Here is a 16,122-nt window from a genome sequence, read left to right as displayed (position 1 = left end):
TTTAAGTAAATACTCCTTACAGAAATCATGAAAGATATACAGGCAGTCCTCGCTTTACAACGAATGGCTTATCCAACGCTATGAAATGCATACCTATATTCATTTTTACAACACCAAAATGGCTTATCCAACGCTCTTACGACGCTTTGCAACGTTGTGTATGTGTGTATATATATATATACACATTCACATAAACAACGTTGCAAAGCGTCGTAAGAGCGTATATATATAATATTATACTATATAATTATATATTATACTATATAATATATTATTTATTATGTTATATTATATATATAATACAGTATATACACTATATAATTTATGTGTGTGCTGCATATCTTATTGCCTGCATAAAATATTTGGTGTATTTTAGTGTTAAAAATGCCTTCAGGAACGGAACCTTTCATTTAAACAGTGTTCCTATGGGAAAACGTGTTTCGCTTTACAACGCCATTTTGAGTAACGCATTGTGTCGGATAACCGAGGACTGCCTGTATATATAAAAATTATACCTCAATATAAAATGTGTATTTAAGAGGAAAGGAGGGTGTGCTTTACAGAAAACTGCTGCAGTCAGAACACTACGCTACAACTGGCTGCAAGACGATGTTTGGCTTGTACTGTAGTTGTTTGAGTGGAAAGGATCTATACATCTGTGAATATCAGGTGCGGTTACCCCCAAGTTCATATTGCAAATGGCAAATGTCATCAGCCATATGTGAAACCAAAACGCTTAGCAAATGATCTCATAACAAACAGAAGACCGCAGCCTTCGAACATTAGAAAGATATTCACTGAGCAAAGAAAAATATCACACTCTTTATTTAAATATTCATTTAGATATTTTATTTAACATCAGAATAGCATTTACATACAAGTGGAAATATATACAGATTATTCCAGCCTTCCGCACTGCAAGAAAATGTAGCGGCGAAATAATTATACCAGCTTCAGACACTGAGTGTTAAAGCTGTCACCTTCTTTGACAGCTACCGCCTCCAGCAGAGCGTGTTTCTTCTGCATACTCCGGGATGACTCCAGCTCATACATAGTTGTCAAATTGAAAAGAACACTCTCGTGGAGATAGTGTTTGGGATCCTGCTGAACCAATCCTTCCAGGTGCCTGAGGGATTCCTTTAATTTGCCCAAATAAAGCAGGCAAACTGCAGCATTGTTATTAGCCTAGAAAATAACAGTTTCAGGAATCAGATACTACAATAAGAAAAACCAAAATCAATGCCTTTTTATCAATTTGCCTACTGTTGCAGATCGTTACACACAAATGCATATAAAACTGGAGGGTCCCAAGAGTATTATTGATTGTGAAGAACTCCAAACCTTTTCTTTTTTTTCCCTACCCACCATTGCCTGAACATTAAAGTTCATAATGGGTTCAATACAAGAGGCTATGAAGCATATTGAGGGTGGTACTGTTAGCCCATAGAACAGTCTTTCATTTAAAAAAAGAAGTTGTGTAGAAAATACATTTCAATGGCTAGCTCTTGTAACATCAGTTAGCTTGTAAAGCAGTGGTGGGCAACGTGCGGCACTTCAGCCCCTAAAAGGGCCGCACATACCCTATTGCTCCCTATAACTCCTCCAATTGCCCCATTTAACAACTCCATATAACCCCTCCCCCATCTCATCTCTCTTCCTTTCCCTGACACTCTCCAATTGGCCTGTAGCCCTACCCCGTTTGTAGCTCCACCAGCGTATGAGCTTGCGGCAGTCCAGAAGTTGGAAGGGAGGGAGGGACTGGGAAGAGAGGAGGTTTGGTGCCGTAGGGTAAGATCCTGCGGGCCACTTGTTAAATGGTATTATTTTCCATTACATGTTATGTATATTTATGAGAAACTGTTTTTTAATACAAGAAACTACAAGATCAGACGTGTGACCAAATGTATGTTCATGAAAGGTCACCTCTTACATCTAGAATGAAAGTTCATGATAGATGCAAAGTAAGAAAAGCCTCTATAATATGGACGACCTGCTTATTCTTTATTTAATGTGGCATTGTATGAAAGTGCTTCTAAACAAACAGTAGCAGACAGTGTGCCTTTCAAGACATTATTACACACAAGATAGCGTGGTACTTTGGACGGCTCACTATACTTATACCACAAATTAATTTACCAACTGTGACCTAACCACTGCCCTTGTGGGTATGTTCACATCAGACCACCTTCTACCCTCATTACATAACGGATGACAGTCATACTGTATTGCCAATGGCCTGATTCCCAACTATTGGGTATTATTGGCAATGCCTGTACATCAGGTTAAGTAGCTTTTGTGCACATTTTTGGTAAACTTACCACAGCGTTTGTAGGGTCCAACGTTAGAACCTCGGTGAAGAACCTGTGAGCTTCTGAAAAGTTATTTTGGCCGAGGTGAACAAAAGCCCTGGAAAAAGAATAAAAGTAACTTTGACACAAATCATAAGGCTGAAAAATATATGTCCATGGATATCTTTACTACATCTTGCACCCAAACAGACTTGGCTTTCTTGGCTTGCTGGCATGTTTTAGAGATGAGAATGGCAAAAATATATACTGTTAAGGCACTAACATTTGCCATCAGTTATTTCTTTATCCAGTTGTCTTCCGTGACAGCACTTCTCTCCCTCAAAAAAATGATAGGAAATCAGAGAATATGAGAGATATTTAGGCGTCATCTTGTATAAAGTTTTCTGCAATGCTCGAAAAATCCACTAGTCCAGGATGGGTGAAAAATGAGTAGTGACCATGTTGAAAGACCGCATTGGTGGCAGAGCTGTCAATCATTGCAATGCTTTCTGAAGTCGGGCTGAAAGTCATATTGTGGGTCGCAGCGAGCGACAACTCTGACACCAATGCAGTTCTTCTGGATCTGTAGTCTTTACAGTGCTGCGGTGAACAAGTGATGCTTTCAGTGGACGTAGGTGACATTTTTCGAGCCCCGATTTCCTGTAGGCTTTGGAGGACTCAATAACTAAAGGAAGGAGGATTCCTGGAAAGGATATCCCCTTCCAACTAGGAGGAGGACGTGGTCACGATAAATCTGAGAAAGGGGCAACTTCCCATATACTAAGTGTCGCTATAGAAAGTCACAGGAAATACTATATTACGTGCCTCTTGTTTTTATCCAACTAAAATAATTGCATTATTACCCTATTCTAAATTAATTAGGGACAAAGGATTTTTAATAGCAATACCAATTCTGTTTGAGTGCAAGATAGGTTGGGAGGAGTTAAAAGGGACATGATGAAGATGCCAAAACAGGGTTTTGAAAACTGGACCAGCAGTTTCATAGGGTAAAAAATGATAAAATCTACTTTTGATTAAAATGGCTGCTTTCAGTTTTCCTAACAAATGCTACAAAAGTTACAGTTACTCTGGGATCATTTTAGAATCGCCACCATAAAGGTCATACAATCTTTGTATGATGTGTTTCATGCGTTAATGTCTCGATACAGATCACAATGCATCAGATGAAATCTCTAGACTCTAATCCAACAAAACTACATTGATTTAGCATTGGAAGAGAATGGGTACTGTTACAAATCTGTTTATTATATTCAAATGTATGAATGAGAAATATCAAGACAATTGAATGAGAATATGTTTTAAGGTTTAGAATTCAAATGTAGCCAAAACAGATGAACAGCAGTTGAAGTTTAATGCATAACAGATGTTGGAGGTTGGTTTAGAGAGAGAATTTCAGGCCCAGTCTGAAGTGGGTAAAGTTCTTTGTTAGGAAAACCATGAGGAGAATGGGGCAGAGTTGGTGATCAATAAATACAGTTGCATCTGGGTTCAGCTCTCTCTCTGCAAGAAACATCTAAGTAGCATGTGGGGGACAAAAGTTTTTTCTCTCTCTTTGTTCTACATTTACCATCTGAGAGAAAGAGCACGTTATCATCATTGATTGAACTTCCATCTGTAAGTAATGCTAGAAGAATAAACCATAACTTTGTCTGCTGAACAACGATTGTCTGAAGTATTGGAATCTTATGAACTAAAAATAGAAGAATTATTCTAACAGGTACTCAATGTAATTTACAAGGTTGTTGCCCTATTATTGCACAGGGAAGCATTGTGAATTTTCAATTTAAAGGAGAAGTCCAAACAGTTTTTCCGCCATTTTTTTTATATAGAGGACGCAAGGGGTCGTCGGAGCTGAACCCCCTTAATTTCAGTTCCGGGGCCCCCTACTTCAATTGTATTAAAAAAAATGATTGCCTCTTTAAATATACAAATGATTTTAGCGTTAAATTATGACAAATTAAGAATTGCCTTTTATTGTTTCTATATGTTTTCGCCATGAACAGTAATAAAACTGGTATGTAAGTAAATAAGTACTTGTGTAAATAGGTGAACAAAAAGGCGCGAACAGCTATAAATGAAGTGAATAAATAATAATAATGGTGTAAATGATAAAATAATTATAAGTGATGACCAAAAAACCCACAGCTCAAACCTCACTGGTGGGACCTGTTTCACGGGTTCCAAAGTTTAGAAGTATCTCAGAACATCCAGGGGGAGCATATAATGGGTTGAGAAAACAAAACAAGATACACAAATATAAGTGCAGACGTAATGCAATCAGTGAATAAATGTGGCAGTGTCTTGGCTCATATAGCTGTACTACTCACAGGACTAAAGTGTATATATAAGCAGTTGGCAAATAGGGTTGCCACCCTTGATGGTATAAAGGCACCGGACCCCTTATCGATACTCCGTCAGCATAAACCGCATGTATAAAGAGAGAGAAAACTACATAGTGCGATCAATAATATAAACTTTATAAAAAATGAATGGGTAAAAAATGCGCACTTACAATGTGCTAATATAATAAAAGCATTGGTCACAAATTGTGAGTAGGAGTTGTCCCGAGCAGCTCACCGCCTCCCTGGGTCATCAGGCTGAATGCCACGGCACTGTATCCACGATCGGAGCCTCCCTCTGTGCGCCCGTCTGATCCTCTGACGTCACGGCTGCAGGTTAGGTTCAGCTACGGGTCGCCTCCAAGACCAAAATAAACCAGCAGACCTATTTTGGTCTTGGAGGCGACCCGTAGCTGAACCTAACCTGCAGCCGTGACGTCAGAGGATCAGACGGGCGCACAGAGGGAGGCTCCGATCGTGGATACAGTGCCGTGGCATTCAGCCTGATGACCCAGGCAGGCGGTGAGCTGCTCGGGACAACTCCTACTCACAATTTGTGACCAATGCTTTTATTATATTAGCACATTGTAAGTGCGCATTTTTTACCCATTCATTTTTTATAAAGTTTATATTATTGATCGCACTATGTAGTTTTCTCTCTCTTTATACATGCGGTTTATGCTGACGGAGTATCGATAAGGGGTCCGGTGCCTTTACACCATCAAGGGTGGCAACCCTATTTGCCAACTGCTTATATATACACTTTAGTCCTGTGAGTAGTACAGCTATATGAGCCAAGACACTGCCACATTTATTCACTGATTGCATTACGTCTGCACTTATATTTGTGTATCTTGTTTTGTTTTCTCAACCCATTATATGCTCCCCCTGGATGTAAGTAAATAAGCACATGAAACAATGTCCCAGGTAACAGTGCATCTGGATCTCAGATGGAGTAATATCGATATATGAATAATGCAATATTGAATCTGCGTGGAAAAGGATAATACTGGCTCCAATGAATTGTATTAACTGTCACAATGATATAAATGAAGCTCAGAGATTGGGCAGTGCAAATAAAGACTTTGATAAAACGCACTTGCGCGAAACGCGTCAGAGTGGTGCCCACCTGCATTGTGTTATGTGTGCACTGGTACAATAAAAAAATTTAAAATTTTATTTTTGCCATCATAGCCACCATTTTTTCATTTGTCTCCTGCTGCTGTGCTCCGCTATTTCTTCACACTTGATATGTAAGTAACACCATACAAATGTATAATTTGTCCAGTGTTTTGGGGCGTTTGTTGCATCTAGTGTTACCTTTTAAAAATGAAGCTTTAATATCAAGTCAGTCCACCAGGAAGACCCCTACCTAGACATGCACCTGTAGCTTCACTGTTCTCTCAACTTTTTTTCTTTTGCTTTAATCAACTGTGATGCTATTCCAAGTAAATGTTATTCTGTCACAATGTGCTTTTAAAAAGCTGTTATAATATGGTCAGGGGAAAGTAGAACGTGTAGAAAAAAAGTAATGAATGCTATTATTAGCAACATCTCTTATTATTGGTTTGCCAACAATAATTGACATCGGCCATTTTATTTCCACAGTCAGAGAATGTACACATCAGTGACGTAACTACCGCCAGGGATGCCCGGGCAAGCCCAGCGGGCCCCAGCAAGGGAGTCGGGACCCTCCCGACTTGTGATCAACTCCCCAAGCGGTTCCCGAGGCCCAGCGCTCGTCCCCACAGCAATGAAACTGATTGCCGGGGGAGAGAGCCCTAGTCCATTAACGTCACAACACCATAGGAAGCTGTGTTGCCATAGCGACGCAAAGTCACATGGCAACGCGCCGACACACATAGCTACACCACTGCTCCACATCTAGTTTTATAGATGGGTGAAGTGAATTTACTTATGGATATTCTAAATTGCCTGTTTTCTCTATGCAATGTAGAACACCGACCCTGGATCAGTAATGTTTATTATAATTGAGATGCACAATTCATTTCCATGACTCGTTATTGGATTATATTTGCTGGGTAATAAGTAGGTGCATTGCGGCTCTGTTACAGGTCTCTATTCAATAATACAGGACCATTTTATTATTGTATAGTGACCTCCACTTATACATCTGCACAGAGCTTGAGAAAAGACCTAGGGGTCTGAAACGTACGTCGCTCTGGAGTTTGTCTGACTGCCTGATGGCCTTTTCTGATTAAATTCATGTTTTTCTACACGCAAAATTCTGCAGATTCCTTTTTTTATACTATTTTGGGACTGGTTGGTGTTCCCCGTCCAGCTGCGAGCACCCGGACTTATGATAAGTATACTGTGATATTTTTATTTATATTATTGTGTGCACTATATATATATATATATATATATATATATATATATATACAGTGTTCGATAAACCTATACATTTGCTCGCCCCAGGCGAGTGGATTTAACCCCCGGGCGAGTAAATATTGGCTCAAGCAGCACACGTTTGGTACTAGGTGGCGAGTAGATTTTTTTGTGTGGCGAGTAGATTTTTTGGTGATTTGTCAACCACTGTATATATATATATATTATATGCACTATATAGTGGCTCAATAAAGCCGCATCCAGACATATATGATGGTATATATGGAAGCAGTGTGGCACCTGATGGTGGTTTTTATACAGATTGGTGTTATCAGAAGTTCTGTATTGTGCTGTGTCTCTTACCACAGTCTTTTGTCTAAAAGTGGTAGACTAGGTAATTTACGATTGTGGGATCTGCACTCTTTGGTGCCAGAGAGGGATGTCGTTACAACCCCTCCCCCCAAAAAACAAACAAAATCAGGTAGGGTAGAGATAGAATGTATTTCTGGTCATAACATTCCTACATTTAAGGTTGGCCCCATTTAGTGTTGAAGAGGCCATCCCCAAAGTGGCAATGCTTTATCATATTCTGCGGAATATGTTGGTGCTTTACAAAGAAACGATAATATTAGTCTTTAGATGGCCAGCTGAGAGCACTAAGAGCAGGCAGAGAAGTGGGAAAAACTCAGCCAAATATTAAGGACTCAAATCTAACACGCTGAAGATTGCCACTGAGTGCAATCAAAATAAAAATAGCTAATTATATTTGGTTCAAGTAGCAGATTTGTAGCAAAAAAACAGTAACATCACATCACACTGCCATTCTGTTACATTGAACCACTGTCATTGCTCAGGAGATGCAATGTTTTAAGGCGCAAATTGTACGCGTTCCAACGACCCCACGTTAGAAAAAGGCAAAAAGAGGCGATTTAACCTTTTCTCTTAAAAGATGAAAATAAAAGGCAACATATATATGTATAAGGAGTATGGGGAACAGACTGGAATGTAAAAAAATAAAACACAAAAAGAGAACAGGAAATAGGGCACAGACAGACATGTATATGATTAAAGAAAGCTAGGAATCCTTAATAAAATGGTTAAACTGCCTAATAGTCGTGCAAAATCTTGTTCCTGTCTCTTCTTATTAGTAGAAGTGTCGAACTTTTTACTTGGGGAGGCTGCTGATGTGAACTATGGAAGAGTGACATTACAATTATTTGGCATCACAAACAGGATATGAGGAGGTGGCTGCAGAAACACCAAGTTTATAGCTGGGGACCCACATAACAAGTTGTGCGGGTTTGAGAAAAAGATCAGAGCCTTGTTCATGCACAGGTGGCAAACACAAGGAACTGCTATGATAATCACACAGTTGGACATGGCTACTTTCCAAGAGGGAACTTGCTGAAGATATTTTTTTGCCTGCATCTCTAACTAGTCTGGAGCACGTTTGACAGCAGAACAACAGATACTTACATGGACACCTGATTCCACATTTCCTGTTTGTATGAAACGAGCAATTCACGTGAAACGTACTTATTAAACCTAAAAATATTATCCAAAATACTCCGAACTGGAAACTCTTGGAGAATTGTAGGTGTCGCATGAAAAATTATTACTGCCTTCCATCGTAAAATCCTTGTAATAAGGATTGCAGTGCAGCCCTGGTTATTACAGATCAAATCACAAGACTAAATGAGATGCCGGATAGCGATAGAGAAAAATGGTGATGCGAAGATAAGGAAGACAACCATGCCAAAGAAAGTACAAGAGCCACCATAGATATGAAAAGGGCCAACACAGGAAAAGGTTTTCAGCACTAACTAATAATTCAAAGCACAAGCTGCAGAGACGTCCACCAAGGCAGATAATGTCCCTGAACCAGGACAAGGTTAATTTAAAAAACAAAATAAATATGCTGCAAACCAGAACTGTGGAGGTGGACATTACTATAGTGGTAAAGAAGAAAATAAAACCAATGACCGCTGTTATAGTCTTTTGTATCTTGGCTAGAAAGTATTCAGTTTTTCTTTAATTTATTTTCTTGCAATTTTTTTCATTTATACATGAATATAATTATTTATATGGGGAAGTCTTGGCCTTGGCAATTTTTTTCTGATTGAAAGTTATGTACACATTTATCTAACTTAAATAAGTTGTAGAAGTTCTGTATTTCCATGGGACTATAATTTTTTTTAATGCCAGGATTGAAGCAGGGGGTCTCTGGAGCTGAACTGTGTTAATTTCAGCTCCGGGGACCCCTTGCTTCCAGAGATACTTACCTCGTACCGGTGCCGCTATCCCAAAGGCAGGGAGCGGTGTGCCTAACATAATGGCGGCTTTAAATGTCCCGTGTTACGCGGGTAAATAGCACGCCGTGACGTCATCCGTTGCAGCTTCCCTTCGGCCAGCATGACAAGGACATTTAAATTGCACAGGGATAGCGGCACTGCTCCGAAGGTAAAGTATCTCTGGAAGCCGGGGGTCCCCAGAGCTGAAATGTACACAGTACAACTCCGGAGACCCCCTGCTTCAATCCTGTAATAAAAATTATAATAATAAAAAAAAAAAGTAAAACAACGCAGCCTGTTCTGCTGCTTTAATATAGTGTGTAGTTCTAGCCCCATGGAAATACAGAACTTGTACAACCTCTTTAAGTGAGATGAATGTGTACGTCACTTTCAATCAGGAAATATTAGCCCAAAAGCCAAACCTTTCATGACCAATGTCAGAGAATTTAGTTCTGATAAATAGACTTCAGAGAAGGCAGGTCTGTGAAAAACAAACGATAATAAATGGTGTTTAATGGTAATTACATTTGTAGGGAGATATACAAGAACACAATGCTTGAAATAGGGAAAAAAATAAAAATAAAAAATAAAATAATTGTACATACCTGTTCATCAAAACCATCATTTTGTTCTGGGGTTCATTGCATGTAACCAAATTCTGGATCACTTTCTCTGCATCTTGAAAATATGTTTCTGCAGTTTTTATGTCTCCAATCTAGAAAAAAAAAAAAAAAGGAGAAAAGTTTAATAACTTACATGTTGTTTATCAAGTGAATTAAATGAGAAAATGAAGTTTGAATTTAGCTGTAGATGTTATAAAGGGGGCATTTCCCTGGTCCCATTGTAGAAATGTAGGCCCCTGGTAGAAACCCAGATCAAATTATATGGTTGCACTTACAGCTCGTTATTTTAATTGTACAACTATTTACACCTTTTAACAGTAATAGCGGTACAGAAAGAAAAATAAGGGGGGAAAGGTGTCAATAAAAGAGCAAAAACAAGAAAACAGAAAATAAATACAAATAAATAAAGGGGGGGGGGTGAATTGTCAAGGAAGTTAATAGTTAAAATAGATGGACAAACTTCATTAAGCGCCAAATATGATGGTAACGAAAGAAAATAAAGTGAATTATTACATTAAAGGCTGGGAAAGGTGGAGTAAAAGTCTGGGATGGAGCTAGACGAAGCAGAGACCGGGTTACCAATAGATATGTAGGGATATAGATATATCTAGTGCACTTCAGGTTTCCCCTGACTAACTTTAAACAAGGGTTGTTTAGAAAGCTGGCAAGGTAATCCATTCATTAGCAGGTTGTGTCATATTCTCTGAGGGGAGAGGGTGGGCTGCAGGTGCCACATTTCTGCTGCTGTGCATAGAGGATTCTAAAACATACAAGTGACTCATTGCCACCCTTGGTTAGCAATATCTGGAATTAGAGTTATGTGGGCCCTGGTTCTCCTTTTTGAATTTTTTTTTTTTACATAACATATAGGATCAGAATAGCTACAATCATTTTTTTTGTCAAAATTCCAGAATTATGATACAGGCATACCCCACATTAGCGTACGCAATGGGACCGGAGCATGTATGTAAAGCGAAAATGTACTTAAAGTGAAGCACTACCTTTTTCCCACTTATCGATGCATGTACTGTACTGCAAACGTCATATACGTGCATAACTGATGGAAATAAGGCATTTGTAACAGGCTCTATAGTCTCCCCGCTTGCGCACACCTTCGGTACAGGTAGGGGGCCAGTATTGCTGTTCAGGACGTGCTGACTGGCGCATGCGTGAGCTGCCGTTTGCCTATTGAGCGAGATGTACTTACTCGCGAGTGTACTTAAACCGGGGTATGCCTGTACATACTAAAAATAATTGAACAATGTCTTCCTGTTTAAAATACTATGCTGTGATTTGGGGTAAATAAAAACCCCCATCCGTTTGGAATCAGACAGGAATGTCTTGAATCTGTATACAATTTCTCATTAGAATATATTGCCCATATACACACAAAAACAGAAATGTCTACATTCTACAAATCTCTCTACGGCAGTGCATATTTGTACCATACTTTATTATAAAGGTGTGATTTTGTTTTCCCCCACCAGTCCTTAATGTCTCTAAATCATTCATTGCATATCGGCCTTCTCACCAACCCCAGCATGCAACCATTATATCTACAAATTTCATGAGGCATTCACTGGTTTTTACACTCTCTCCATGTCCCACCTGAGCCATAATTCTGTGATTACAGAAGATGATTTCCAAACCTGAAATAGCATACAGATTATATGCTCGTACATTTTCTCTATTAGTATGGTAAAATGATCACAAGGGTTTTTTGCATTCAATATAAATCATACCAAAAGTTAGAATTCTTAATCTCTCTGCAGATGGATGGACCACAATGCTTTGCATATGGGCAACTGCAGGGAAGGAATTATACTGCTTTTGTGCGGCCAATACAGCAAAGAATATCAAGAAGCATTTAGTTTTAAGCACTTTGCTGTGCCCGAGGAAGTGGCATAGCTGGTTAAAACAAAAAATCAACCATTAATGTTGTAATAAGCAACCTACTTATTTTTCATTAGACATACTGTATTAACTGAAAGCAGCATCATTCCATTGAGTCACTGTGAAGAGACACAGAAATCTAGGAAATATGAATAGCTAATTATCTAGTGCTCTGTGTACCAGCTTATCTGTGTATACTGTACATGGATATACACATATATACACATATATACACACAAGTGGTTGGAGAACTCATTCGATAGATGGTACAGTAGTATACCAAGTAAGTTACCACAATCAGGATCCTGTTAATGTTGGAATAATCCAAGCCAAGGCATTAACTGTAGCACCCCCCACACAAATGTGCTTAACTGAATATTGCCTTTCACAATAATTGTAGTGTAGACTGAATTGTATTAAGTGGAGAGTGCTTAGGACGTTTGTACATATGTAACTCCCCATGTTACATATGAAATATTTAGCTGCCTGGAACCCACAACAAACCAAGATCACTCTGAAGATGGAAACAGAAGGCTGAAGTAAAACATAGAAGTGGTGCATAGCACCGTCACTGCCCAAAACTTTGCTGACCCCTCTGGCATTTAAGGTTTTAATAACGTAGCTCTATATGACCAAATTCTACTAATCACAGTGATGCATCAATAGGTTAAATGTACACGTTTAAGGTCTGTAACCCACTGTGTATGGCAAGCAACACATGCACACTGCCCCCTAGAAGGTTCCTCTTCAATGGACACGTGACTATGATGAGTCAGTAGAGACTAACAACTAAGGGGAGAGGAGCTGTTTAAAGGGGGCAGCCATGACAGTTGGGAGGAGATCTGTGAGGGCCTGAAAGACTTTAGGCGCGATCCAGAGTGACCCGAGAGACGGGGGAGATGCAGTAGGGGGGAGAGACATGGGAGATGCAGCAGGGGGGGGGGGGGGGAGACATGGGAGATGCAGCAGGGGGGGGGGGGGAGACATGGGAGATGCAGCAGGGGGGGGGAGAGACATGGGAGATGCAGCAGGGGGGGGAGAGACATGGGAGATGCAGGGGGGGGGGAGAGAGAGAGATTAGAGATGCAGGGGGGGGAGAGAGATGGGAGATGCTGGGGGGGAGAGAGAGATGGGAGATGCTGGGTTGGAGAGAGAGAGAGAGAGAGATGGAAGACGCTGGGTGGGGGAGAGAGAGAGAGATGGGAGACGCTGGGTGGGGGAGAGAGAGAGAGATGGGAGATGCTGGGTGGGAGGGAGAGAGAGAGAGATGGGAGATGCTGGGTGGGAGAGAGAGAGAGATGGGAGATGCTGGGTGGGAGAGAGAGAGAGATGGGAGATGCTGGGTGGGAGAGAGAGAGAGAGATGGGAGATGCTGGGTGGGAGAGAGAGAGATGGGAGATGCTGGGTGGGAGAGAGAGTGAGATGGGAGATGCTGGGTGGGAGAGAGAGATAGAGATGGGAGATGCTGGGTGGGAGAGAGATAGAGATGGGAGATGCTGGGTGGGAGAGAGAGAGAGATAGAGATGGGAGATGCTGGGTGGGAGAGAGAGAGAGAGATGGGAGATGCTGGGTGGGAGAGAGAGATGGGAGATGCTGGGTGGGAGAGAGAGAGAGAGAGAGATGGGAGATGCTGGGTGGGAGAGAGAGATGGGAGATGCTGGGTGGGAGAGAGAGAGATATGGGAGAGAGAGAGAGAGATATGGGAGATGCTGGGTGGGGGGGGGGAGAGAGAGAGAGAGAGAGAGAGAGAGAGAGAGAGAGAGAGAGAGAGAGAGAGAGAGAGAGGGAGATGGGAGATGCTGGGTGGGAGAGAGATGGGGAGATGCTGGGTGGGAGAAAGAGATGGGAGATGCTGGGTGGGAGAGAGAGAGATGGGAGATGCTGGGTGGGGGAGAGAGAGAGAGAGATGGGAGATGCTGGGTGGGAGAGAGAGAGAAAGATGGGAGATGCTGGGTGGGAGAGAGAGAGAGAGAGAGATGGGAGATGCTGGGTGGGAGAGAGAGATGGGAGATGCTGGGTGGGAGAGAGAGATAGATGGGAGATGCTGGGTGGGAGAGAGAGATGGGAGATGCTGGGTGGAAGAGAGAGAGAGATGGGAGATGCTGGGTGGGAGAGAGAGAGAGATGGGAGATGCTGGGTGGGAGAGAGAGAGATGGGAGATGCTGGGTGGGAGAGAGAGAGATAGATGGGAGATGCTGGGTGGGAGAGAGAGAGAGAGAGATGGGAGATGCTGGGTGGGAGAGAGAGATGGGAGATGCTGGGTGGTAGAGAGAGAGAGAGATGTTAGATGCTGGGTGGGAGAGAGAGAGAGAGATGGGAGATGCTGGGTGGGAGAGAGAGAGATGGGAGATGCTGGGTGGGAGAGAGAGATGGGAGATGCTGGGTGTGTGAGAGAGATGGGAGATGCTGGGTGGGAGAGAGAGAGAGATGGGAGATGCTGGGTGGGAGAGAGAGAGAGATGGGAGATGCTGGGTGGGAGAGAGAGAGAGAGAGATGGGAGATGCTGGGTGGGAGAGAGAGAGATGGGAGATGCTGGGTGGGAGAGAGAGAGATGGGAGATGCTGGGTGGGAGAGAGAGATGGGAGATGCGGGGGGGGGAGAGAGAGATGGGAGATGGGGGGGGAGAGAGATGGGAGATGGGGGGGGAGAGAGATGGGAGGTGCGGGGGGGGTGGGGTGGGGGGAAGAGAGAGAGATAGTAGATGCGGGGGAGGGAGAGAGAGAGAGATGGGAGATGCGGGGGGGGGGAGAGAGAGATGGTAGATGCGGGGCGGGGGGGGGGAGAGAGATGGTAGATGCGGGGGGTGGGTATATGGGGATGATGATGATGATAATTTTACCTGTGCGGCCCAATTTTTTTAAATATGTATGGGGGGTGGGGGTCTTTAAAAATGTATTGGGGTGGCGGGGCAAGTATTTTTATTATGTATTGCGGGGTGGGGTTTTTGGTATGTATTTTGTGGGGGTATTGTTTGAGCAGAGTGGGGTAATTCATGGAAGGTAGGGGCAAGTGAGAGGGAGAGTAAGACACAGGGGAGATAAATACATGCGAGGCGGGAGGAGGGGAGATAAATACATGCGAGGCGGGAGGGGGGGAGAGGGAGTGAGAGGGAGTGAGACGGAGGGGAGAGAGAAATTCATTGGTACAGGGTGGAAAATGGAGGGGGCTCACGAGGTGTGAAATTAACCTAAGGCTGCGCTTATAGTGCGCACGACGGATGACATCACCCGTCGCCGCTAGCAAAAGTTGTAATTCGCTTTCCGGCGACGTCGCGAGCGACCAGGTCTTTGATTGGTTTAGAGGCTGTTACATGTGGCGACAGCCTCTGAAAAATCAAATTTGGCTGGCTTCAGAAATTTGTGCCGCCAGCGTTGCGCTTACTATAATAAGCGCACGCGATGGCGGCAATACATTTGTTTTACTGCGACGTCGCGTCGCCGGCACTATAAGCGCAGCCTAAGGCCGCGCTTATAGTGCTGATGTCATGCGGTGGTCACTGGAAAAATCAAACTGAAGTGACTTCCAGCGACTTCCAAGTTGACATGACAACGGGATGCATTATGGTGACGAGGCATCACGTGATGCCACATTGTCATGGCAACATGTCACCGCCTGACGTTGGTGTCTCGTTGTCATGGCAACGGGGGGCATGACGTTCATTGTTTTATTAATAATTTTTTTTAAGTGTCCCGGTTTTTCATTTTAAAAATCTGGTCACCCTATTCCTACCTGTACCGAAGCATCGATAAGTGGAAAACAGGTAGTGCTTCACTTGAAGTACATTTTCGCTTTACAAACATGCTCTGGACCCATTGCGTACGTTAATGCGGGGTATGTCTGTATTCAAGAGAATTGTACCCACACCGCCCTTCCATGGGTTGGAGATGCGCATCTAACTGCAGGTGATTGATGTCAGTGTATTAATAAGTATTTCTTAATGAGAGAGAAAATTCAGTTAATAACAAAGGGTAAATGTTAAAATCTACCTAGTGGACTTCGAGAGACTGGAAACTTGGGCAGGTAAATGGCAGATGAGGTTTAATGCAGATAAATGTAAGGTTATGTACTTGGGGGAAAAAAAGAATTAACAGGCGACACAAATTAAATGGGGATAATTAGGGGAATCCTTGATGGAGAAGGATTTAGGAGTGCTTGTAGAAGGCAGGGTTGACAATAGTGCCCAAGGTCATGCAGCAGCTGCAAAGGCAAACATGATCTTATCTTACATTAAACAGGGAATGGATGGAAGGGAAATAAGCATAATTATGTCCTTCTATAAAGCATTAGTAGGGAGGAGTGACTCAAGACACTGACACTG

At 42.2% G+C, this 16,122-nt stretch overlaps 1 protein-coding gene across 2 annotated transcripts in view; it reads right to left on the bottom strand.

Annotated features, from left to right (window-relative positions):
* Positions 1–834: 834 nt before the first annotated feature.
* Positions 835–16,122, bottom strand: part of TRAPPC12 (trafficking protein particle complex subunit 12) — a 125,860-nt gene continuing 110,572 nt past the window's right edge. Inside the window, exons 10-12 of one of the 2 annotated variants that reach the window (XM_075598284.1) lie at positions 9,894–10,003; positions 2,319–2,406; positions 835–1,185 (exon numbers count right to left, since the gene is read on the bottom strand). In XM_075598284.1, coding sequence (XP_075454399.1) covers positions 943–1,185; positions 2,319–2,406; positions 9,894–10,003 — 441 coding nt within the window. In that variant the 3' untranslated portion in view covers positions 835–942. The remainder of the gene's footprint in view (positions 1,186–2,318; positions 2,407–9,893; positions 10,004–16,122) is intronic. The other variant, XR_012801196.1, reaches the window with a different exon arrangement.

This window comes from Ascaphus truei, chromosome 4, assembly GCF_040206685.1.
Source record: "Ascaphus truei isolate aAscTru1 chromosome 4, aAscTru1.hap1, whole genome shotgun sequence".
Taxonomy (NCBI): domain Eukaryota; kingdom Metazoa; phylum Chordata; class Amphibia; order Anura; family Ascaphidae; genus Ascaphus; species Ascaphus truei.
This window is presented reverse-complemented; position numbering and strand designations above follow the sequence as displayed.